Source organism: Chenopodium quinoa, unplaced genomic scaffold, assembly GCF_001683475.1.
Source record: "Chenopodium quinoa cultivar QQ74 unplaced genomic scaffold, ASM168347v1, whole genome shotgun sequence".
Lineage (NCBI taxonomy): Eukaryota > Viridiplantae > Streptophyta > Magnoliopsida > Caryophyllales > Amaranthaceae > Chenopodium > Chenopodium quinoa.
Window position 1 is genome coordinate 5746887 of NW_018745413.1, and position 26677 is coordinate 5773563.

The window sequence follows — 26677 nt, forward strand, 5'->3', positions numbered from 1 at the left end:
CTACATTAGCAACAAATTACACAACCATCAGCCCCACATGCATAAGCCATAGTAATATTGCAATCAAAACATCCCATTCTAACTAATACCAAAAGTAACCGCAATCAGTAAACACTATAGTGCAAGTTCAAGAATACAACTACCTCAAGGAATAAACTCAAATTTTAGGAATAAACATGCATTGACAAGCCACAAATTCCACAAATTCACAAAAGAAGTGCCTGAACCTAATAAGCTTTGAAATTTAAGCTAGGGAAAAGTTACTAATTATTCTAAAATAAAAATCCAAGGAAGGTTATCACCTTTGGCAAAATCAAATTATGAAACTCAGTGAAAGTTCCTAGTACTAGGCATGAACTCTGAAATTCCTCATGAAAACTTAGAAATGATTTTACTCTGATTTTCTGAAGTTCAAAAACAATATACCTTGTACATCATCAATAAGTTTCAATGAGTTTTAATCAGCAGACTGCACAACAACACTGACATAGGAAAGAAAAAAACCAAAAAGTTGGTTTCTAGTTACAAATATTTGAATCAAAGATATTTACATATATCACACAGTTATCATAAAAATGAACCTGAATAGATGGAACCAGATCGAGGAAGAAAGGGAGATCTAAATCTCAAACATCAAATAGATCATCAATGAAAAATGTCAAATACTCATGAGATTCATGACTGAAGCTCTCTCTATAATAATCTCTGCTATGCTCAACAATACACAATACCATAGGCAACTAGATAATAAAATTCACAGCCAATCATCAATATCCAACAAATACATATTCACATGCCCTTAGGAAAGCTCCATTATTCATATCTATATTGGTTTTCCTATTCTAAAATAAGTAATCTCACTGACAGGAAGGTTATCCATATTCAAAAATTTATCTAAAATAAAAATCCAAGACAGGTTAGAGTATCACCTTTCGCAAAATCAAATTATGAAACTCACTAAAAGTTCCTAGTACTAGGCATGAACTGTTAAACCATAATTCCTCAAGACCACTTAAAAATGATTTTCCCTACTTTCTCTGAAGCATTTTGCAGTATGATGCTTTAAGATGAAAAAGATTACAGCAATATTTGATTGACAAGCTCGGGAATAAACATGCATTGGCAGACCACTCCCAATGACTAAACATGCATTGCAAACCACAACCAATGAATAAACATGCATTGAAATATTACATTCAAAACATCCCATTTCCCACTAATTCATATCGAAATTCATGGAAAAATCAAACAAATCAATATTCAAGGCATATTTCAACCAAATCATTAACCCAATAATCTATTTATTGAATAATTTAGTCCAAACTAAAACCCTAAATTCAAGTAAAATGCTAAAATTACATACACTTACAAATGATATTCTGATTAATAACAAAATTGTAACAGGTCATTTCACAATACAAGCTTAATCAACCACATTCATGTCGCAAAACTCCTGACACATAAACCCTAATTCACGATTTTGATAATTCACTCACCTCTGTTCTTCATTGGAAAGGGTAAGTCTTTCTCGCTACACCACCACTCAAAAATCGGGCAACAACCGACGAGAAACCTGAACTGCGGTGAAGTTTAACTATGCTAAGCACAGAGCGGGAAGAAGAGAAGATGACCACAGTTGAAACGGGGAGCGAGAATTCGAACAGGTATCTCAGCCTTTTATATCTGTATATACATACGTACAAAGTACCTACATACTATCACTTAAATTTTTAAAAGTTATGAAATACCGATATTGCCCCTGTACTTGGACAAAGCGGCCACAGCACCTTGCTGGGCTGAGACTTGCTCCGCCACTGAGCATACTCCGAGTTTTCCATTGTAGCGGGTTTCTTCTTTTCCATTTCAAAAGCCTTGAATTTTCGAAGATTTCTCTCCTCCATTGAAGTAACTTCTGAGGCAAGATGTTCTTATTTTTATTTTAATTTCATGATATATGATTTCGTTTTACACTATCATTAATTTAATTGTCAGTACATTGAAGTTAGGGTTCTTCTACAGTGGATTATTCAACTATTGGTTATAATTACTAAACTAACGAAATATTTCAACGAGCAATTTTGCTGATTGAATTTTGCAATTTGCAATTTATGTGTCTATTCTTAAGCAAGAACAATTTCATGTGATTTTTCGAGCTTAATTTGATGATTTAGTTAAATTTGGATGCTAATGTGTTGCAGGCTTTTTAATGTCTGGACGAAACTATGAGAATGAACCCTTTCTCCTTGGGACCAGGGGGGATGGGCCTGCTCAGGAGATTTTTAGGAAAGCCTTGTTAAATCCCGAGCCGCCCGAAAAATTTGCCCTTCAAACTGTTCAGGAAGCCATTAAACCCCAGGTGATTCTTCTCCATAATATTTAATTGCAATTCTTGTTATTGGTGGTATCATATCTGTTATATTTGCTCTTTAAGTCATTGGTTTTGATAGAAATACTTTTTGAGCGTGTGTTTTTCTGTGTATTAGTAAATATTAGTTGTGTGCTTTGTTGAAGGAATACATATTTTCTCCATTGTGTATTGATTATTAGTTTCTTTCTATATTATTTGATGAAAAGAAGTTCAAATTGTTATTGCTTTGTGCCCTATGTGCTTGCAATGATTATTTTTATCCATTCACCCAAATTAATACTTCCTCCGTTTTTTTTACTTGCAAAAGTTTGACTTTTACACTATTCACATATATCACTTTAACTAGCTTTGGTGATTTATACATTAGGAAAAATATAGTCATGTGGGATATTATTTTACTCGTCTCGATTTATACTTTCATAATATCAAATTTTTATAATTTTTACACATTGGTGATTTTAAAGATATTAACGATTGAAATAGTGCATTGACAAGCATGAAAAGAGAAGTGTTGCAAGTATTAAGAAGCAGAGGAAGCATTTCATTTCATGTTGTTTGTTCTTGAATAGCTTTCGGTATGTTGTATTTTTATAATTTATACTCCTTTAAGTTACGCCGATCGAATTAATAGTCACTTATACTACTTTAGGATGTTTGGGTAAGTTGATACATATCCTAATATGTGGTTTATAAGTAGATTTCCCATTATGCCACCACACATATGAAGTGATGATGAGAGGATGGGAATTAGGAAATCACCCAGCTATTTAGTATAAAGAATGTCTTTGTAAAGTCTATTCATACACTTATTTTGAGGTATTGGAACAATGTATTTGGGTAAAAAGATTATTTGCAAATTGTTAAGGAGATCATCTTATAAGGATACAAGAGCAATATATTAGTTACCTCTTTTGTAGTATATTTGTAATACTTCCTCCATTTTTTGTAGTTGCTCCTTTTTTGTTTTTACACTGTTCATACAACTACTTTAACTATATATTGTGATTTAAAAGTAAGATGAAATATTGTCATTCATTATATCAATTTATTACTTAACGATGTTTTAAGATATGATGGTTGAGGTTAAGCATTGCAAAGCGTGAAAATGGAAAGGCTGTAACTAAAAAGAAATTAAAAACTGAGGAAGTGTATACCAACTTGTTGCTAAAACATTTAGAATGGGGAACTAGTTGACATTATTTGAATAAGGGGTTTAATTTGTCTTTGTTCAATAATTATTGCATCAACCAATTTGCTCTGGTTCTTGTTTGCCAATGCTTAGGCTGGACTGCTCGACTCAGTTCAGTGTTATGGTGCTGTCTTTCTGATCTATCAGTGTTTGTTAAATAGCATTGCATAGTAAATTTCATGTGCCATTGGCTTCTTTACGTTATGTCTGTTGGCTGATTTCAGTTGAATTTGTGTTTTTTCAGAGGCAAACAAAGTTAGTTCTGGATGAAAATCAGCTGCTAGAAAACATTCTACGGACATTACTCCAAGAGTTGGTGGTATGGATGCATTCTAATTTTCATTTGAACCATGTTAGCTCCTTTTTGTGGCTCTTATGACTGCAAATTCTACACTTTATCCTCAATTTTTTTTATTCAATTTTACATTAGTGTTTTACCAAATATTTGCAAAGCTAACTAGCAAACAACTAGGTCATAAATGATAGATAAAGTAATTGTTTGTTTTGATGAATTATGTCTCTGAAACTATTAGTTAAGTGTCAACATAGGTTATGGAATGACCCTTTATTCTTTCCCAGATACTTTCTGTGCACTGTTGGTATTCTGGTATTCCATATTCCATGGTGGACAGTGTGTTTTTGTTCCAAAAGGAATACAGAACTATCTTTGATGAAATTTATTAACACTGTATGTCATTTTATTTATTTTGTGAATATTACTTACATTGCATGTCTCTTTTTTTTTTTCTTCATTTCTTTTAAAAAATTATCCTTTCAAAAAAAATATTACAGAAGTTTGACTTGTATCTGGTGTCCTGATGCAGTCTTGTGCAGTACAGTCCGGAGAGCCAACCATGCATTATGGTCGTTCCATTGCTGAAGGAGTTCTTGCACAGGGTCAAATTCCTCGCCTTCTTGGTACAGCCACACTTTTTTCTAGAGATTATGATTTCAGATACTTGCATTCTTTTGTTGGAGTACTGTTCATGGCTGGAATTTGTTTGTATATTCTACACTAAAGTTTGTAAGTTTGTTAATTGTTGATGGATCTCTGCCTTTTGACTTTGTTATCTCCGACATGTTTGCAACATTTATGTATTGTGCTGCATTTTAGTCAACACATAGTTCAAAAAATGTGGTACCCATTTGGTGACATTTTGTGGTGGAGCAAATGCAACCCAAATTGACTTTTTGTTGGCTAGGAGAATGGTTAAGGGTCGTCTTGATTGTAAGGTGATACCAAGGGAAAGTGTAGTGACACAACTTAAACTTATAGTTCTTGATATTCGCATTAAAATAGGTGATCAGAGGATTTGAAGGCGAGCTTTTAAAGGGGCCAATGTTAAGGCTATGATAGGTAAAATTTATAAGATGTTAATTAGCGTAGGAAAATCGGAACTCAACTTGGATAGAAATGAAGGCTTGCATTTGTAGAGTTTCAAAGGAGGTTCTTTGGCAATCAAGTGAGAAATCACCAATGCACAAGGACACAATTTGGTGGAATGATGTTGTTGACTAGTGGTTAAGAAGGAGAGAGAATGCTACTGCTAGGATTCACATCAGAAAACAGAGCACACACAAACACACAGACGATTAGGAAGCTCAAATTGATATGATGTATTGATAATCTAAGTAATTATCCAATACAACTTTCCTTCTTTCGAGAGGAAGGATTCTCTCCAACAAACTCCACTCTATTCAATATTTTTCATAATCCTCCTTATTACAAAACTGCTATATATAAATGTAATAAGCTACTAGCATCTTCTACAGCTAAGGAGAATAACAAACTTATTTCCCAAAATTACCACATTACCCAAAACCCCATAACAAACTCATAACAGAATTCCAACTCTTGGGCTTCCTTCGAGCATATGTGATCAAAGGCCTAGGCTGACCCCTTGCAGCTACTTGGCCTTAGGAAAATGCTGAGATGAAGAAACTTTTGGAAAATGTGAGGAAGCTAAAGTTAAGGCAAGAGAAGTAGTTCGAGAGGCTTTAGCTTAGGTGTATAAAGATGTTTATGAAAGTTCAGGTTTGTGGTGAAAGGGATCTCTTATAGAGTTAAGAGAAGGCAAATGCTGGCAAGGACCTTTGTATGGTGAATTGTGTGAAGGACAAAAACATAGGAATTATTGTTCAAGCTGGCGGGACTAAGGATAGATGGAGGTAACACTTTGATTGAGTCATTAATTAAAGCCCTAGTGGGTGCTATAGGAGACAACTCTACTCTATGGAGGATCAAAGATGACTTGGGTTGAGAGAGTAAAAAAGGACATGGTGATAGTGAGCTTACTAGGTTGCATTAGATAGAAGTGAATGGAGGAGAATCTTCTTTGTGGATGATCACATGAAGTAGACTCTCAGTTCATGTAATTGACCTCATATCTTAGGAAAAAGGCTATGGTTTTGTCGTTGTATTTAAATGTCAGTGTACCCTGGAACTTTTAAAATTTGTCGAATATTTTTCGCCTTTGTAAATTGTAAGTCTTCTTTGCATGTGAATAAACAATTATTAAATAATCTCTTCAAGCCATATAGTTTTAAGGCTTTAGGAAAGTGTTGCCTTTGAATTTAATGAAAATGGAGTGGACTATCAACACTTTTTATCCTTATAGGAGGAATACAAATCAGTTTAAGCACTATTTTCTGCTTTTACATTAAGGGATCATGTAATTTGAGATAACTGCAGAAAGAAATAGGGCTTTAGCTTATGAGATAGGAAGGAACATTGAATTTTTTACTTAATGATTTGTTTTCTCATTGACCATGCCCGGTTTCTCATAAGTCGATATTTGTGTGTTCTTTCACAACAGATATTGTGTTGTATCTTTGTGAGAAGGAACATGTGGAGGGTGGCATGATATTTCAGCTGTTGGAAGATTTGACTGAAATGTCAACCATGAAGAATTGTAAAGACATTTTTGCTTACATAGAGAGCAAGCAAGACTTACTTGGAAAGGTATTTCTTATGGTGCACATTTGTAATTATGTTATGGGCTTTTATGTTATCATTTTGCATCACTGCTTAATTTTGTTTTGATGAATGTCGTGGTTTAATGAGCAGCAAGAACTGTTTGCTCGTGGCAAACTTGTGATGCTGAGGACATGTAATCAACTGCTTCGTCGTTTGTCAAAGGTTCTAATATCTGACTTATGCTGTATTACATCGTTCTTACATTTGTCACAACTCATATGCTTTGTATATGGTCATTGATTTTGTAGTATGAGATCGTTTAGGGGAAAAAGGGCTCTAGTTATTTTCTATTATGTGTGATTGTTGATTTATCTGTGACCTTAACTACTGCAAAGATGCAAACTGACTGAATGTACGTTCTTCTTGATGCTTCTGTTGTTCTTTGCCAGCGTTGATTTGTTATTCTCCATGCCTCTGCCACTTAGTTCTAGTATTGATTTGTTCTTATTCCACTATAGCATACTTGCCCCTGCAATTATTGCTGAACCATACAAGAACAGCTTTCTGAACAAAACTGTGAGTTGGATGTTCATTTAGAATAAACCTTGCCCCAAATTTAGCAGGTTGCCACTTGCCAAGCATATGATACAGGGATTTGGATAGCATAATTTGTCCCAAAGGGTTGTCTGGTTTCTAGTGGCTTGATTTTATTTTCCTTATTTTGTGTTGTAAGGATTCAAATGACAATACTTAAGTTCATGTGACTATGTTAGTAAATGAGACTTTTAGTGTTCAGCAATTAGTGAAGAAATCAGTGAATAAACTTGAATGTACTAGAGTTATTAGGAGTAGTTGAAATGCCAAAAGTTGTGACTCTTTATTGCATCACAATAATATAAAAGGCATCCCTCACCCCTATATAAAGTACTCTTGTAACTATCAATAAAATATAAGAAATCTTCCTACTTTCTTTCTATACACACTGTCCAGCCTTGCTCTGATATGATTAATAGTTGCCAATGCTGCAATGTACTTGGCTTCGGCTGTGGATTGAGCTACTACTTCTTGCTTCTTCGAAATCCATGAAAACACTCCAGATCCAAGTAAAAAAGCAAATGAAGATCAAGTATTATGCACTTGGAGAAGCTGAACAAGAGAAAGAAGTGAAGCTGATTCATTGTCCTACTGAGTTCCAGCTCGCTGACATTTAGACCAAGGGTCCAAGGCTTTACCAAAATGCAGATTTGAGTTTCTCGGACTCAAGCTTGGTATGATGGCAAAAAGTCTCAAGGAGAAATGTTAGTAAATGAGACTTTTAGTGTTCAGCAATTAGTGAAGAAATCAGTGAATAAACTTGAATGTACTAGAGTTATTAGGAGTAGTTGAAATGCCAAAAGTTGTGACTCTTCATTGCATCACAATACTGTAGAAGGCATCCCTCACCCCTATATAAAGCACTCTTGTACATATCAATAAAATATAAGAAATCTTCCTACTTTCTTTCTATACACACTATCCAGCCTTGCTCTAACAGACTAACTGGCAGCATTATTGTGTAGATTTGACGGTAAAAAGGTAAGGACATGGTGACTTAGTGAGTTTGTTAGCCATAAAATAATGTAGTGCTCTTGTAGTCTTGTTGCAGTCAAGCAAAGTATAATAATTTGCTTGATGTGAAGGAGACTATCTTAGTTTCATAAAGCACTTCTCAGGGTGAGCAATGAGGCACCACTCCTATCACTTTACCCAATGATGCAGTGAGAACAGTGTGAGTTGTACTTGAAGAGCATGAGACACAACTATGATGTCCACCCCCTTATTCTCTTATCTAGTTATATGTCTAATCCTTCTGTTTCATCTTCTATTTATTCTATTCTTCTTTAAAACCACTCCCATGTAAAAAATGAAATATAATGAAGCGATTCTTGCAATAAAAAAAATTGAGACCAAAATGATCTACTATCTCCGCTTCATATTACTCGCAACATTTGCAAAAAATGGCCGCTTCACATTACTTGCAACAAAGTGATTGCTTTTCTTTTTTAGTAAGTTTTTTTTGTGTGATCTTACAAAATTACCCTTACTTTTTTTAAACACCCTAATTAAAAAACTGATTTTATCTTATTAACTTAAACCCTAACATTGGTTAACTTAACTATTTCCACCAAAATCAATCCCTTTCTATCTAAATTCATCATCATCCCAGCCACCTTCATCATCCTTCATCTTCTTCATCATCCCCATTATTTTTCTCTCTTCATCATCAAATTTGTTCATCTTCTTCCTCATCCCCATTAGTTTTCTCTCTCCTCCTCCGACCCATTCTCAAGGGTTTTCAGATGTGAGGGTTTCGTGGGTTCGCTAGATCAGTGGGTTAGTGGGTTCGCTGGTTTTGTGGGTTGGTGGGTTCAAGGGTTTTTGTGGTTTTGTGGGTTTTTCAGATCTGTGGGTTTTTGTGGGTTGGTAGGTTTGTGGGTTTGGTTGGTGTTTTGTGCGGCTAGTGGTGGTTAGTTCAGTGTTTTGTGCGGCTGGGTTGTGGGTGGTTTCATTGGTGGTGGTGGTGGTGGGTGGTTTCGGTGCTGATCGTGGTGGTTGTGAGTGGTTTCGGAGCTGGTGGTGGTGGTGGGGGGTGGTTTCATGGTGGTTGTGGGTTAATTATTTTAATTTTTGTTAAATTTGTTTTTTCTTTTGTTTTTGGGTTGGATTAATACTCAAGTATATGCCCTTATTTTTCAATAACTACACTTAAGATCTTTTGCCTAGGAGTCTGCGCGCAGCATGTTTGTTGTGAGTAATCTGAAGCGGAGGTAGTATACGGTTTATTGCACAAAGTGTGCCTTATGTGTGTGCTATGCTCTCCTAGCCAAACCAGCTGCACAACAGATTCCTTGTGCATTTAAATAACTAAGTGATGGTTTGTTTTGTAAGCTAGATTTAGAATAGGCTTATGATCATGCTTCTTGGGACTTTTTAGATGTTAATTCTATAATTGGTACTTTTGTTTATATATATATATATATATATATATATATATATATATATATTTATATATATATATATAAAATATTTTGCAAGGGAGTGGGCTCATTTGAGTATTTTTACAACTTGGTTTTAGTGTTAGAGTATGGCAGCCAGCAAGTTTCTTTTCAAGCTCTTGTGGATTGTGCCAAGGAGATCCACTTTCTCCATTTCGTTTCACGTTGTGACTTGTGACGACATCTTAGAGTAGATTGGTGGCAAAAGACGTTGAGGATGGACTTTATGGTTTATTCTTCGGAAACAATGCTTCTCAACATCTCATCTTGCACATCTCATCTTTGGTGATGATACATAAAGGGTTTGCTGATCCCAGTCTTCCTGGTTGTCAAGGTTCCAAATTGAAGTTTTTAAGCTGATGTCTTTGGTTGTGGGGCGGAGAATTCTGTTATTTTCATCCTGTTTTGGTTTTCCTCTTATTGCTCTTTGAACTTTGAATTGCATTTCTTCTTGGGACCTTATTACTGAGAATTTCAAAAAAGACTTATCGTATGGAAACTAAAGCTTTTGTTTGGAAGAGTTAGATTAACTGATGAGAACTTGAGGAGTACCCTTTCTAACATGCTTATATACTTAATTTTCATGTTCACTACCATGGACATTGTGGGCCTTGTGGCTTCTTAGTAAAACAATGATTTGGTTTTCCTATGGGCTTATTCTAATAGGAGTATTCATTGGATAAAATGAGAATATGTGATCTAGTGTATGACGAATTAAGCCTTTAAGTGCGTAAGGTGAAGTGGCTTTGGAGATCTGAGAATGAAGATAATGCATTGTGGAAGAACATCATCAAGTTTGAAAACATTGGAGGAGCAAGAAGATGTCTTCTTCTCATGGAGGTCACATATGGATAAGCATTTTTGGAGGGTTGCATGTTTTTGGTTCCTTGGTCAATTGCAAGAGAAAGAGTGGTGCAAGGGGTCTTTTTTGGCATGTCATTTTGCGGGATTAACCTGAAAAATTCAATATCCAGCAGTATTCTTATTTGCTTTGTGCCTGTGTTTGAGGATGCTATTTCAAAAGGTTTTGTGCAACATGGTAGTCAGTAGCATGAAAATGTTTCTTTTTGGAGACTTTTAAATGATTGGAATGAAAATGTGCTTGTTTTCTTATTAAAATCTTTCTGCTGAGGAGATCAAGTTGGAGGAGAATAACAAATTGGTTTGGCAGCAATGCAGCATGGCAAGAGGCTCTTTTTCTATGTTTGTAATTACCTTTATAGGATTTGGATGCTGGTGTTCCCTGCCAATGATATTTGGAAGATTGAAGATACTCCTAAAGCTTAAATTTTTTTTCTTAGGCATTATTAAATAGAGGATTTTTCTCATTTAAAGCTATTTTAGTTTCACTTAATGACAAGAATGTTAACTACTGTTTACTCCTTTATGCCTGGGTTGCTTTTAATTGGCGTTTATCATTATCCTTGTTTGGGATGAGTTTGGTCCAGCCTTCTTCTGTGAAAGATGTTCGTGTGGATTGGAAAAGAGGATGCAAAAAGATCGGTTTGACGAAGAGTGGAAGATGGTTTTGTTGGCAATCTAGTGATGACTTGAAAGCAAGAAACCCACTAAACTATTGAGGGGTATAGGTTCCTTATATCTCGATTTTAAGCTCGCTTGCTCTCTCTTCTTTCTTATTTTAATATTAAAGCTTTTGTACATCCTTCAAAAAAGAATAAATGGTTCTTGTATAGCTCGTAAATAGTGTTCTGAATGATGCTCGACTTTTCTTGATTTTGTATATCAAATTCTTCATGATAGCTGGGGCATGAGTTTATCTGATCCTAGCCCTTATTCTGCACGTGACTTCCTTAACTGCTGTTTTTTGTCCCCCCCCCCCCTTCTTTTACTTTTATATAATCTGAACAATAAATACTTTTTTTTCCCTACTTTGACTTTTCTTACTTACCTTAAACTCTGTTTTATTTTCAATTGTTGTTGAATCTGACTATAAAAAAACGTGTTTGAGGATCTTTAGCTTCATAATTATCCTCTGTAAGATACAAATTAAAGAGTTCCTGGAGGCTTCAGCACCACATAAAAATACTTTAATTAGATTCTGTAAAGTTGGACACTGCTGAGAAATTTGCCATAACTTCTCTTGTTGATGTTTTTGAATATTGGCTGGTGATTTTTCCCTTTTTTGCTGTGCAGTGGTACTAAATGAACTAAATTTGAACTTTGAAGTAGCTAATTTTATCACGGATGAGAAGTGACTTCTTACAATTTATTGTGATGTTTAAACTATTGGAGCAGGCAAATGATGTTGTATTTTGTGGACGGATTCTTATGTTTCTGGCACATTTTTTCCCGCTGTCTGAGCGCTCAGGTTTGTTCTTGTCTGTTATATTGGACTCGGCACCATGGATTTATCTAATGTTCTTATTGATGTATACAGCTGTGAATATTAAGGGAGTCTTCAATACATCTAATGAAACAAAGTATGAGAAAGAAGCTCCAAATGGTATTCCCATACTCAGAAGCACTAAACCTTTATGTTCTAAGTACGCAGAAGCTGATGGATTTTTCCTCCCTTCATTTATTTTTAGGCATTTCTATTGATTTCAACTTCTACAAGACGTTCTGGAGTTTGCAGGTGAATACTGAATAGTATATGATTTATAGCTTTCTTGAGCAATAATACAATTTCTTTGTTGGCTGAGACATTCTTTGCTCACCTTGTGAATATAATTTCTTTTGGTATAAGTCTTTTTTGAGCCATGTAGCTGAACTATTATCTGAAAAATTATGTCAAAGATGCAGCTAAAAGTTGTGAGGCAAGTCTAACTCAGGGAGATTAGGACAAATTGTTAGCACTACCCTGGTGCATTAAATAAAATCGCCTGCTAACCACAACAAAGTTTAAGTTGCCTGAATTGCTGAAAAAAAAAAACGTATTAGAACTGAAAAAAAAAAAAACCCAAAGTCTGAACCCCCTAAATTGCTGAAAAAACGTACCAGAACTGAAAGTGAAGACTGGCATCATCATGAAACTTTAGTATGCCAATGAGATAATTTAATTGGAAAACATTGACTTGAAGTTGAATTATAAGATTGACATGATTGGAGATGTTTTTGTAGGCGATAATTTTCAATTCAGGAGGTGGCTTCGAGTATCTGATTTTCTTATAGGCGTCTTTTTCTTAGGATTTTTTCCTTATTTGAGCCACAAAAGTATTAATGTGATTTCAATTTTATGATGTTTAGATTGGGGAGGTTTATTTATTGTTCCTGAGGTTTTTCATTGATATATAACAAAAACCTATCGTCAATGCATTGGTTGGCAATGACTGTGAAAAACTGGAGTATAAGATTAGAAAATCTGAAGTCAGACATGAACTATGACATGGACTATCTTTTCCATGGCCTTTATACTAGGACTTGATACCTTATTAGCATTTTACCCTCCATCCTTTTGTACAAAGACATCTTGTCTTCAGTTTTGTGCTTTCTTTTTCTCTCTAATATTGAGTATTATTTAAGGAATCTAAGTCAAAGACTTGCAAGACACTCCATCCTGTTAAAACAGTTGTTTCCAAGTTATACAAACTACTATTGAGGCAGATTGCCGAGTGGATAATGATTCTGGGAACTTTGCTATGAATGCGTATATCAGGATGGATTAAGCGAATATCTTTTTGAAAGAAAATTGTTAACAATGATATATACTAGAATAAATTTGGAGTAGTCTTGAGACAGGACTTTTGATTCAATAAGGACGAGATTTTATTACTGTGAATGTTCATTGAAGTGTACATTCGTCCAAATTTTGTTGGAATATCAGCCAAGCCATCTGTTATTTGGGTTTCAGATTTCAAACAACAGAATCTAATTTTAATTCATTAAGTTAACAAATTCAATCACCTTATACCTAAGTGCCTAACTAAACCTTTTGTCCAACCAACTTGTTTTCTATGTAAACACATGCCGCTTTTCGTTGTCAAAGAGCTGCCATGGAATGTCCCAAAACACATCCTACTTCCCATACTATTTTCATGGACTAGCTTCTTTACCTGCATTCGTTTGCCATGCGGGAACCCATATATAGTTAGTGCCACCCTCAGGCACTGTTCACCTGCATGCTGCTGCTTAAAATGATGCAATATGATGGATTAAAAGTTAAAGCCAGTTCAAGTTTAAGAATGTTCACAATTAAATTTTAAGTTTAAGGACTGTACAATTTACCTTACTCCGGATAACTGATTTGATAATTTTTTTGTGTACATCTTTCTTCTTTGTTGATTTTTTTTACCATGCTTTTCAGGAGTACTTCTGTAATCCTCCATCCTTGACTGTTAATCCTACGAAGTGGCACAGATTTACATCAAGCTTATCGGTAGTCCATGCATATTCAAATTATTTTGTTTTGAAGTTTATATTATTTTTATTGCAAAAATTCAATTAATGTTGGGGTATCATTTGTGCATCTCTTTTGACTTTTCTTTTAGGTTGTTCTAAATACCTTTGAGGCTCAACCCTTAAGTGATGAGGAGGGAAATGCTAATAATCTTGAAGAAGAGGGGGCAGCTGTCAATATTAAATATCTGACCAGTAGTAAACTGATGGGCTTGGAGGTTAATTTCTTCACCAAGTTTCAAATTATATGGACTAGAGGTTAACATCTTTTGCTGTGATTAAATGATTTGAATGTTTCTTTGCTGCAGCTGAAAGATCCTAGTTTCTGGCGTCATGTTCTTGTACAATGCTTGATATTGTTTGACTATGTCAAGGTAGGTAGGTACTTACTTTTGGCCTGCTTTGACGGCCATTCAAAAACGCGTTTGTGAGATACAAAGCTTTTATCCATTGGCATTTTTAATGAAGTATGGAGGAAGATCAGTATGATTTTCTTGAATGAATGAAGTATTAGCTGTGTAGATATCTCATGTAGTTTACATAATGTTTGGAGCCTTCTCTCCCCCCCCCCCCCCATTTTCTGTTATTTGGAGAGGAGGTGGGGTGTTAGGAGGGGGAGGAGAAAGTTTGCAACTTTGCATTGTTTGTACAATTCTAAAGGACTCGAGATAAGTCAATGCTCATTTACTGGTTGCTGATGATCTACTGGCTATGGGCTCTGAAATATGAAATGTTCATATTGCTGAAAGATTGGTTTATTGCTAGTTTCAGCATATATCTATTTCCCATCTGCCTTGTTAAATGTATAAGCATTCATCTTTCTGCACTTCACCAGTCACTGTATTGCTTTAATTTTGTCAAACCTTCCTCTCTTTTTTTCCAATTCTTTTGTGAAATAAGCATTTCATTTTTATTTGCATCACTAATTTAAATACCCTTTTGTACATAATACATATCTTTATGTGGGTCATCATTTAATTAATTGACTATTTGTATCCCTTTTTAATCATCTTTAAATCTTTTCAGTTAACTCTTTATGTGTTAGAATAAGCTTTGAATGTTAAGGGGCACTATTTGGATCTTCATGTGGATAGAATATTATGATATATGGGCTTTAGATTGTAGGAAACAATCTCTAGGCAACTAGATGCACTTTGAGGTTGGATTTTGTATGTATTCCCCATTCTCAAAGTGTCTAAGGTCTAACTGGGTTGGATCACCCTTGATAGTTGGGCCCTGGTAGGCATGTTTCATATTTAAAGAATATATTACTTTTTATACCTTCTATTTTAGGTGAGAACAATTGTATCTTTCAAAATATAGATGGTTTGCAGACACAGAGAGTGTTGAGGGAAGCTTTGGCTCAAAGTCCATATTGCATCTACATTTTTGGTACCATTTTGATTTTTGTGCAATGTTTGGTCATCTTGATAATCTTTCTTATGGGTAAAAAAGCATGGGCAATAGATGAAGATTGTGATTCATATGTGGATTTCAGTGCTTTGGTTTAGTACTATCCTGACTACTTACATTTTGTTTTCTCTTACTTTTTTGCAGCCCCCTGGAAAGAGTGATAAAGATTTACCATCAGAAGCAATGGTTAAGTATCTGTTGATGCTTGATAGTTTTTGTAGTCTTTCCTTCTCTTCTATAGTTCTAATCATTGATATCTGCAAATGTTGTTGTCATACGAGGATTGTAGATGGGAAATGGAATCATACTTCCTACGTTGTTTTTTAATGCAACACTTTGACTGCTACACTATTCACATACTATACCATAGATGACTTATAAGAAAAACATAATCATGTGAGGTCTTATAAAAAATATGTATAAATTTTATAAATTTTACTTTTTTGAAGAAAATGTATTATTTGCAACATATGTATTGGTAATCATGAAAGTCAAACTGTGGTAAATTAAATGAAACAGAGGAATTATTTCAAAAATTACTATGGCTGTTTGGGTTGCTTCAGTACATGAAATAGAATGGGGAGTGGAAATAGGGTCTGTCGAATGAGGAACAGACTTTCTCTCCAGATTTTACTACTTTCCATTTCATTGTAAGAACTTTTATCCCTCCAAAAATGAGGAGAAATAGAGAAGCTGTTTGGGGTTAGCTTAATAAAATGAAATTAAATCAAGTAAAGCAATAAAAATGATCTTAGGATGTCTGGTTCTATGATAGCAGAAAATCTTCTGGATGCTTAAGTACCATACCAAGGATGTTTATACATAACCTTAATTGAAGTGGTACCGTGCTGCTGAACTTTACTCATCTTTTGCTAAATTTATTAAGATTTTATTCATTTATTAATTTTCTTGTCAGTCTCACCGTAAAAAATTTACTTGCTCTTTTTATTTATTTTTTGATTAATTTATTTAATTAATTTATTTTATATGTAGTAGTTCCATTTTGGCTGTGCAAGTTTTCAATGCACAATTTTTGACCCTTTATATTGTGAATTGTCAACTAGTAAATTTTTTAAAAAGTTGTTATATGTATGTCATAAAGGGTTTCGACTTCCCAGTTCGATGCTATCTTTGCAATATTTATGCTGCCATTTTATGTAAAATTAGCACTGATGTTGCTTCTTAATTGATGTTAATGATTTTATAAATTTTTTGCTGATTGTAGAAAGAAGAAATAAAGACTTACGAGGAGCGTGTAAAGAATCTTCTTGAAGTGACGCCTCCTAGAGGGAAAGAGTTTCTCTGTAGTATTGAGCATATTCTAGAACGTGAAAAAAATTGGGTAAGCATACCATAACCCTCTGGAAAATCTTGTATTTTTTAATTTTTATTTTAATGAATCGAGTGAGGCACCTATAAGGAGGCTTAAATATTTGCTAGGTGATGGGATTGTGATAGGTAAGGGAAGAATTAAGAAAACTTAGAGGAGGGTGATTACATTTATATCAGTCTTTAGAGATTTGAGGAAATATATGGTGTTGGATATGGCAAAGTGGAGGGGGAAAGTCTAACGCCTAGGATATATGCTTAATAAATTTATTTAATTCTAGGTTTTTTTTTTCCTCTCTTTTCCTTTTTCTTTTTCTATTTTATAATGACCTAAACTCGTTATTTTATGCATCTCCATTTATTTCTTATCTCAAGGTTTTTTCAATTTTCATTTTATTTTTAATTTTTACTTTCATGATTTACTCTCTTTTATTCCCCAAAGTCTTTTTAATTACTATTGCAAATTTTATATCCATTATTTTGGTTTCATTTTATACTTCTAGTTCCCTTGCTCACTACGTTTTCTCTTGTTTTCTTCTACTTTCATTTTATTACTTGTTTTTCTTTGTTGCACATTTTACGGATAGTTCCTCGTGACAATTTATGTTAGTCCTGACCCTAATCATTTAAGGACTAAGACATTGTTAATGATGATAAAGTCATTTAAATGAGGAGGTTTTTTTTTTTATATTTTACTTTGAGTTTGCAGCCTCACATAGGAATGGCAATGGATTAGATTTGGGTCAGATGGGGTTAAATCCGAATCCAATCATTTTATAATCGGATTGTAGATTTGGGTCCAAATTCGGATCTGAATATGATTGATTCAAGTCCAAATCCGACTCACATTTTAAGGGTACGAATCCGGTCGGTTTATTCGAAAATCCGGATTGATCCGAGTGCATTTTTTTAGAATAATGTGTGATATACTTATAATTCTTGTATTGCCTCTAATAATTTTTTTACATCATAATAGTGCGTAAAAGATTCTAGAAAAACCTAGGATTTAAAATCTAAACATACGTATGTTAATTATAAATTAACTTTGCTAATAACAAACAAGAAATCATCCCAAGATATAAATTGCTACTAGCTTATCCTCATACATCAACTAAGTATCTTTTAAAGTGTCTTTCAATACGTATTTGTACTCAGTCGGACTTCGCGCAGGGTCCAAGTCCGATCCGCCTCCTATTCGGATTTGGATCTATTTTGTTGTATTTGGATTTTGGAATATTTTTAGACGGATTCAAATCGTTTTTTTTTCTTCGGGCCGGGTTAGGTTCAAATCAAACTCGGATTGAATTGTTATCCCTAGCCTCACAGCCAAACTGCCGTTCCCACGTTCAGCAACATTTGGAGGGGGCAAATGTTCAGAGGTCGAAATGTATGTCACCTATGTGATAATCTCTTAAAAAAAGAGTTTGTTCATATCTATTTTTCTTCCAGGTTTGGTGGAAGCGTGATGGTTGCCCGCCATTTGAAAAACAACAGCTGGAGAAGAAGGTAGATGGTACAAAAAAACGGTAAGAAATTATCTTGAGTGTGATAAATTTTTATGTTCCATCCTAGAGCATGGATCACTGGCTAAATTTTTGTTACGATCAACCAAATTGTGGTCATCTTGATAGATTTTCAGTATCTGTGAAGATATTATGTGCATTTGTTTTCTTGTGACAAGGGGAAGCACTTGTTAATAAAACTGCTCTGATTTAGGTTTTTTTGTTGCAGTTTATGACTATAGATACATTGTTTACAATAGTACATCCTCTGTGTTTTTTACATGACCCACTAGATTTAGGCACACATATCAAGGAAGGGTGGAAAAGAATGCTAAACACAATTTTACCCCAGTCCACTAGCTCTTCCAACTAACCCCTTAACCCCTTCCCCAATACCAACATTACTGCCAAAACCACCTACATCGCCAGGTCCGCCATTAGAGCCACCTACTCCACCATCTAGGCCATTGAAAAATAGTGCATTTCTTCACTGTCCGGTCACCGCCAAAGAAGAGAAACAAGAGGAGAGAAACAAGACCCACCCTCCTACAATCACCGTCACCTATGTTCACCGGACTCGGCTGAAATCCCAAAGTGTCCGTGTCGACACAACACGACGCGGACACAGAATTCGTGTCAGATTCGGCTATTTGCACTCGGACACTTTAGGGCTGTATGCGAAATTTTCTTCGACTCCATTGAAACCAGAGAGTGAAAAGGAAAGAGGAGGAGGAGAGAGAGAAAGGCAGGAAGAGGAAATGAGTGGGCTGTCAGAAAGGTAGGGGGTAGGGTAATGGGTATAGGACAGATGTCATTTTCAATACCACTTGTTTTTCTTTTGACTTTTTGACTACTAACTTTAACCAAAATTACTTTTATCATTTTATGTGTTACATTACCCAATATTTACAGCAGTAAAAAATTCATTTTAGAGAAAGTACTAGAATAATTATAACAAGAAATAGTAATCATATAATTATTATTACAAGAATATGATATAAAAATTTAATTTTTAAAATTTATGAGTATTAAAATATTTTGTAATGTATAATTTTTTTTGCAAAAAATAAAAGTGCCGTGTCTCCGCACCCGTGTCCAAATATAGGACAGAGTCCCCGTGTCCTAAAATTTTGGAAATTGACGAATCGGACACTTGGACACGTGTCCGTGTCAGACACACATACCCGAGTCCATGTAACATAGACCGTCACACACGAGCAATTTTCTACAAAATCAAAAGCTTGGAGGTCGAGTTTGGTTATAATGGTTTAAGATCTGGAACCTTCGACCACCGTGACTTCTTTTTTTGGTAACTTTTGTACACTATAGGGTAGAGGACTGCGTGAAAGGAGGAGGCTGGATGTTAGTAGCGGAGTAGAGGAGAGATAAAGGTGGCGGTTGATGTTGAGGTGGTTTTTTGTAGGTATGGTGGAGCTGGTGAAGGTGGCTGCCATGGAATGGAGATTTACTTCTTTATTTATTTATTTTTATATTATATCTCCCTCATCTCATGGTCCCCACTATTTTTTTTTATTTTTTATTTTATTTTTCTCTCCCCTCTCACATATCTTGCTTTTAACTAAACTAATAACTATAATTTTTTTTCCACAACAAACCTAATGCACACAATGTTTTACTACATTCAACTCATCCTCCTAAAACTTTTTGTTGGTCAAACCGATGCACTTAAATAAAAACAGTAATTTTTATTTGTTGAGAAAGTTACTGTATCTTTCAGAAATTAGATCAAGTTACTTTGGGCTTTTCTGATGGGTTTATGCTTATTTTTTAATCTAAGTGGTTAATTTTGGCTATACTTTAAAATGTTTGAAATATTCTGTCCCTGCAGTCGACCAAGGTGGAGATTAGGGAACAAAGAATTATCTCAGCTGTGGAAATGGGCTGATCAGAATCCGGTCTGTTTGTTACCCATAAATCTAGCATAATGTTGCAGAGTGTTATATTGCTGGTTTATTCTTTTTGTCTGATTTTTGCTATAATTGAATCTGCATCTTCTTTACAGAATGCTCTCACTGATCCAGAGCGAGTTAAGACTCCCGCTGTCACAGATTATTGGAAACCAATGGCTGATGATGTAAGCTCTCTCTCTATATATATATATTTCTATGTATTTAAAGGTAATATGAATATTACTTCTGTTGCATAAGTGATGAATATTGATCTGTGATAACAGATGGATCCGTCCGCTGGTATAGAAGCTGAGTACCATCACAAAAACAATAAGGTAGCTTACAATTCTCGTGTGATGAGCTAGTTGAGATTAAAATACTACATGTTTTTAGTTTCTGTTGACTGATAGATTAAGCACATAAGTCATAATTTATAGAGTTACGGGTTTATTAACTCTGAAATCGATATTATTAGACTAATGAGAGTGCCTTTAGTTTCAGTATTGTCTTTTGACTTGTCTCTTTAAATTATATATGTAATCTATATATCTAATTGACAATCTTTTTTTCAGAGCTCCGACAAACCTGCCTGTTATTTACAGTACAAATAAAATTATAGTTGACTTCATACTACTGACTTATGAAAATGCCAGCTATTAATCAGTATATTTTAGTCAAGCCTTTGCCAGCAAATCCCTGAATATACTCAAATGGTCACCCTCATATGTGATTTGCAAATTGCCCTTTTTGACATGATGACCAACTTAGGATATACTTTCTCCATTTCTTTTTAGTTGACACATTTAAATTTGGGCATTATACACACAAGTTAATTAGACTTCTATTTGTGATTTATTCTTAAGAAAAAACAGTCATGTGGGGTGTTATTAGATTCGTCTAAAAATGTCTATTTCCCAAACTTTTGTTTATATGCGTTGGAAAATGTGAAAATGAAATGTGTCAACTAAAAAGATATGAAGGAAGTATGCGCAATGTGCCCATCCTATTCCCAGAAAATACAAGATGGAACGTGAAGCGAGGTCCATTTGCTTAGTGATGCACTGATGCATGAGCATCATTTTTATATTCGATGAGAATATCTTAATATCAATTTGGTGGTAATGAATTGTGAACCCATTTACAAAGGAGAGAGAAAAAGAGAATATAGAAAGAGAAACCCATTTACAAAGGAGAGAAAAAGGCTCAAGGCTCCGGGCACTTATTCAAGTAACTCCTTCGATTTTCTTTTCTCAAAATTTTCCATATTTTAATTGTTAATATGGAAATTTTAACTTTTTTTAGTCACTGATTTTTTGGCTTCACTAAATTTCAAAGGTTGGTCGCTTCATTTGATGAGTGTTGAAGGTGGAGACTGAGATGGACATGTGGAAGAAATTGAGAATTTTTTTTTCCAATGAATTTGTAGTCAAGTGTGGGAGATGAAGTCATGTAAAGTTCATATATTGTTGATGATGTTGGAGAATTTTGAAGATATAAAAAATGATTGATATTATTCATCTTGATTTTGGATTCGGGAAATCAAAGATGACGGTAGATGGGTGGTTGGGAGTGTGCCTGTAAAAGAGGAGAGGCGATATGGAGGAGTTAAAGGGAGTAATGGAGAGAGAGTGTGGGTCTATTATGGGGAGGAGAGAGATGGAAATTGAGGGTAAATTTTACATTTATCAATATAACTTCTACTCAAAATAGAAACGTATAAACTTAAAAAAAAAAAAAAAAAAAAAAAAAAATTCACAAAAAGGTATATGTGTCAACTAAAAAACCAACGGAGGTAGTATAAAAAGCTACACATCAATTTGTATTGCAATATGGTTACAATTTCTTACATTATAACAATTTTGGAAAATCCGATAAGAATAATCCCGTCTTAGGAAACTTCCCTGAACAATAGGTTTCCAATATTGTCACATGGGTGAACTTATGATGGGTAAAATGAATATTCTGTTGACTCACCTTTACCACAAACCCTAGAAAATTAAAAAAAGCTTTCTTCATATGTTGTAGGTAGATGGTGGAGGGTAAGGCTAATAGGCATGTAAAAGAAGAGAAGGGGGGGGGGGGGGGGTAGGTAGAGATTTTAACTAATTGAAGACAAACCGAACATGAACTCCATCTATTGTTAGAGCACTTATGTGACAGCATAAAACACTTGGGATAATTTTGAGGGTTTGTCTAACTTTGGATTATTTTTCTTTTGTGGACTAAACTTGGGATTATCGTTGTGTTTTAACAATTTTGTGACCTCAAACTCCCAAAAACAAAAAAATAAATCCTTTAAACTTTGGCTCACAAATCATGATCATGATGTGAATCATTTCCAAAAATTTATAATTCACACTTGTGAATGGTTTACAACCTTGGCCATGATAGGAAACATGTATAATCAAGATAATGCCATGGCTTTCTTGATAGCTCGTAATCTAATCATAGCCAGACAGTTATTAAAAAAGTATTAGGGTTCTAGTTCATGTAGCTTCTTGATATAGGGAATTGCTTTTGTTGTAATTATCTTTTGATGACTTTATATAAGTTGACTGTTATTCCTCTTGTGGACCTTGGGCTTTGGGTAAAATCCTTTTTTTTTTTCTTTTTACTTATATTTTATCCTCAGGGGAAATAATGGTCTCTTGACTTCATTAATCCTTGCTTTGTGCTATCTTTCATTTACCTCCATGAAGGCATGAAGCAAACAAAATATAACCCTAAAATGTCATGTGGTGAATAAATTGGACGTATTATGTACCTTATAGTTTAGCCATGGAGTAATTTTGTCACTTGTGGTTCATTAGTAAAGGATTGGTTAGAGCATGGATTCCTTAAGTATTGTAACAAAGTGTCGTAGTGTTCATTAATTTGGCATACTGATTATTCATTTGTTTGTGCAGGTTTATTGTTGGAAAGGTCTCCGTTTTTCTGCGCGGCAGGACTTGGAAGATTTTTCTAGGGTATGGTTAATAGCCTTTTATTTATGTATTCAGAGATTAAAACCATCTTTGTAAATAAAAATGAACCCAATATGTTTCATTTGTAGTTCACTGAATTTGGCATTGAAGGGGTTGTTCCCCTGGAACTCATGCCTCCTGAAGTAAGGTCCAAGTATCAGGCAAAGCCAAATGACAAGTCTAAACGTGTGAAGAAAGATGAAACTAAGGGTTCTGTACCTCCATCTGAAGAAAATCAGGTATTTTGACTTGCATTATTTTTAAGGAAAAATGGAAACTAATAAACCCACCTTTGCTCCATCTTCCCTAAACAATCTCACCTTTTGATTATTCTAAAACAATCCCACCTTTTACCCTAATCTTCTTTTAACAGTCCTTTTGACCTTTAACCGGTTAAACTGGTTTTTTTTTTTTCTCAAGAGTCTCTCTCCTCTCACCATGGCCACCAGTCCACCACCTACACATCTTGCCACCACCTCCATCCTGTGCCGCCTGAATCACCCAACCTCAAAAATCCCAGCCCTGCTGCTTGCTGCCCGAATCCCCACTCCCAACTCCTCCCCAATTCCCTACCCCCACCTCACACAAATCACCACACACCTCACGCAACTCACCCCAACCACACAAATAAACACTCGCCACCATAACCACCGAGATCCAGCCTCCCCAGCAGTGCCACTGCCTACAATCACCTCACAGCAGCCCACGCGATTTCAATTCACCCTCCAACCGCAATCCGCAACCCCACACCGAAGTGTAATACCAATTTCTCTTTTTTAATTCCTAATTGTTGTATTTACTTGTTTAGTCGCTGACTAATTTATGTTTTTGGTTTCATTTAGAGTATTTGGGTTGTTTGTGATTATTTTCAGAACAAATACAAAGTTGAAGTTGTATTATTTTGGAAATCGTATACTTTAAGCTAATAAATTAATGTCAATTATGATATACCAAAGATGTAGGTGCTGGTGATGAATTTGATATTAATCCTGCAATTGAATTTTGATGGATTCTTAATGGTAGTGGACTAGTGATTGTGATAGTGTACTTATTGCTAGTCAATTTCGTTATTAGATGATTTTTCCTATCAAAATGAACGAACTCACATGTTAAAGTGAAATGAAAAGAAGTTAGAGGTGAGGATTGGGGTGGGGCTTCCTGCCGGCGAGGAAGGGGAAAGCAGGGCTGGGTTGTTCATGCGGGATGGGGAGGGAAAGGGGGTGGCCATTCATCCCAGGGCAGCACAAGGGGGTGGGGGTGCGGTGGTTGATTGGTCATTCAGGCCATACGTGGGACCAGGTTGGGGTTGTTTTTTTTCTTTTATTTTATTTTTTTTACAAAAAATGTAATAGACCTGTTAAATAGCAACATGTGGCAACTAACTTAGGAAAACAGGTTACCAAAACTATCCAACAGGTCAGGGATTGTTAGAAGAAGATTAGGGTAAAAGGTGGGATTATTTTGGAATAATCAAAAGGTGGGATTGTTAAGAGAAGATAGAGCAAATGTGGGATTATTAATTTCTATTTTTCCTATTTTTAATATGCTTGGGGTTCAGTATGTACTTGTAGTACTTCATATGTTGGTTGAAATAGGGAATACATATTTTGTGGAAATTATTTATGGAACAATTTATGTCCCGATGTCACATATTGAAGTAAAGTTATTATGGTTTGTTTTATATGTATAATACTTGGAATTAGACTAATAACGCACCCGTCTGTGCAATCACCTATTTAATTTGTACAACAATTGCTATGAACATATGACATTTCCTGATTTCCTGTAATATTTATATCCAGATGTTTTCTGAGTTGTAACTTTCTGGTACTCCTTGTATATTATTAAATCTTTTTTTAAATGTTTCCAAAATCATTTAGACTTTAAACTCTGTAAGTGAGATGGATGGCGAAGGTGGCCAAAATGATCTTGATGCCCCAGCAGCTGCAATGGACCTTGATTCAACACCTATTACTGGAAATAATTCTCAAGCTGGGACCCCGACACCAGATGATTTTCTTAAGCAAAGTTCTGAATCCCCAGATGCACAAGAAGCTGGAGAACTTGACGCTGAAGCTGATCCTGAGCCAGGGTTAATTGATGGAGAGACAGATGCTGATGTTGATCTAGACGCAGTAGGTTGATTTTGCATATCTGGATGCTAGATACTCGGGACGTATACTGGAACTGCAGTGACTGTTCTCACATCCAAAATTAAAGAAGCTAGAATGACTTGTTACATTCATTATTCAGAGAGCTTTATCAAGCAGAATGGAGCATGTAATTTAATTTATTTATTTTCTTTTTCGGCTTTGCTTCCATTATGAGTTTTAACTTAACTAGTTTCTCTGCACACTATATTTTTGCTTTGAGATACCATTTTAATACTATACAAGAGGGTAAAGAAAGCTCATTTGTATATCTTGAAATATGTAACCCCAACCTTTTTGATTTTGTCACGTCTTTTATTTAATAGCTTTGTATTGTACCAGCTGAAAAATAGAACAGATACACAATGTTATTGTTCTCTAAAGATATTAGTAATGTCTTCAATTATTAGAGGATTTAATGGTCCTTTTGTACTTGGATTTTTTATCATGCCGATTTTTGAAATCTAGGTTTACTACCTTAGATTCATCCAATGTGACGAACAGACGCCCTTGCTTTTACTTAACATCTATTGACAACATACTATCATAGGTGGATCTATGAAGGGGCCTGGGTGGCACCGGCCTTCCCAAATTTTTTATTTTTTTATTTAAATGTGTGTAAATTTATGGGTTAAATACAATTTTAATGCAATAAATAATATTAAATTAGCTTTGTCATAGTGGTAATGCATTGAGTTTGTACTAAAAGTCTTAGGTTCAAGCCTTTATACAAGCATTTTTTTTTTTTTTTTACTTCTGTATAGGGTGTGTTTCTGTGTTATTTACATTCTATAATTTTTTATTTTTAGTCATAAATTTTGGACATAATTATCCTTTTTTGCAAATTAAATACTCATTCCTCACTATTCCATGAGCAATTGTACCATTTGCAATATTTTAATATAATTGTACTTTCAAGCATTAAACTAATTTCAATGCATCTCTACTTTATATAATTCCCTAATAACCTGCATATAATTCCAAACTTTAAAAGCAAAAGGGAATGGAGGAAGAAATAAATGATACTAAAAATGACATAAACTGTATAGAAAATGGCTAATCGTTGTGAATAATTGTTGCAAATAATATTACATGGAGGTAATATTAGTGAATTTCAATTGTCAGATTTTACAGTGGTATGTTTAAATGGGATAATGAGTAGAAATTCTCACTGAAAAGATCGGCCTTGATCTCGGCTAAAGCTAGATGAGTTGAGCTTACTGATGTATGAAATCTGGATAATTGACCTTGGACACAATTACAAGTATGCTAATCTATTAAAGTTCCTAGATTACTGTCTAAATTTTGTTGATCAACCAAATTCATTAAAATAAAAGCTCGTTATATTCATTTACAAGAATAAAAGGTCAGTTGATGCTCTATTCTTAATTATTCAGTTTCAACATTACATTTTCTTATTGATTTTAATTTAAAGTATTTGGTTTATCAAATAGATTGAGTGATTAGAACTTTCACTTGATTTTGAGAACTTCAAATGTCAAAAGCAGTAAAGCTCAAATCAAGTTTATGAGAAGAGACATTTGT

At 34.6% G+C, this 26677-nt stretch overlaps 1 protein-coding gene across 3 annotated transcripts; it reads left to right on the forward strand.

The window, feature by feature from the left end:
- The first annotated feature begins 1790 nt into the window (after positions 1-1790).
- LOC110713355 (THO complex subunit 1-like) lies at positions 1791-25558 on the forward strand. 3 transcript variants are annotated; one of them, XM_021891810.1, is made up of 21 exons: positions 1791-1917; positions 2199-2356; positions 3802-3876; positions 4382-4475; positions 6374-6519; positions 6625-6696; positions 11766-11838; positions 11908-11973; positions 12059-12105; positions 13774-13845; positions 13958-14083; positions 14174-14239; positions 15423-15464; positions 16504-16620; positions 18057-18133; positions 19959-20025; positions 20133-20204; positions 20304-20354; positions 22926-22985; positions 23072-23221; positions 24863-25558. In XM_021891810.1, the coding sequence occupies exons 2-21, from the start codon at positions 2207-2209 to the stop codon at positions 25124-25126; spliced, it is 1887 nt and encodes a 628-aa protein (XP_021747502.1). In that variant the 5' UTR covers positions 1791-1917; positions 2199-2206; the 3' UTR covers positions 25127-25558. The 3 variants fall into 3 exon arrangements, with proteins under 3 accessions (XP_021747502.1, XP_021747504.1, XP_021747503.1); XM_021891812.1 differs by lacking the exon at positions 1791-1917 and having other exon boundaries at positions 2275-2356; positions 3782-3876; XM_021891811.1 differs by lacking the exons at positions 1791-1917; positions 2199-2356; positions 3802-3876 and adding an exon at positions 4057-4245.
- Positions 25559-26677: the final 1119 nt, after the last annotated feature.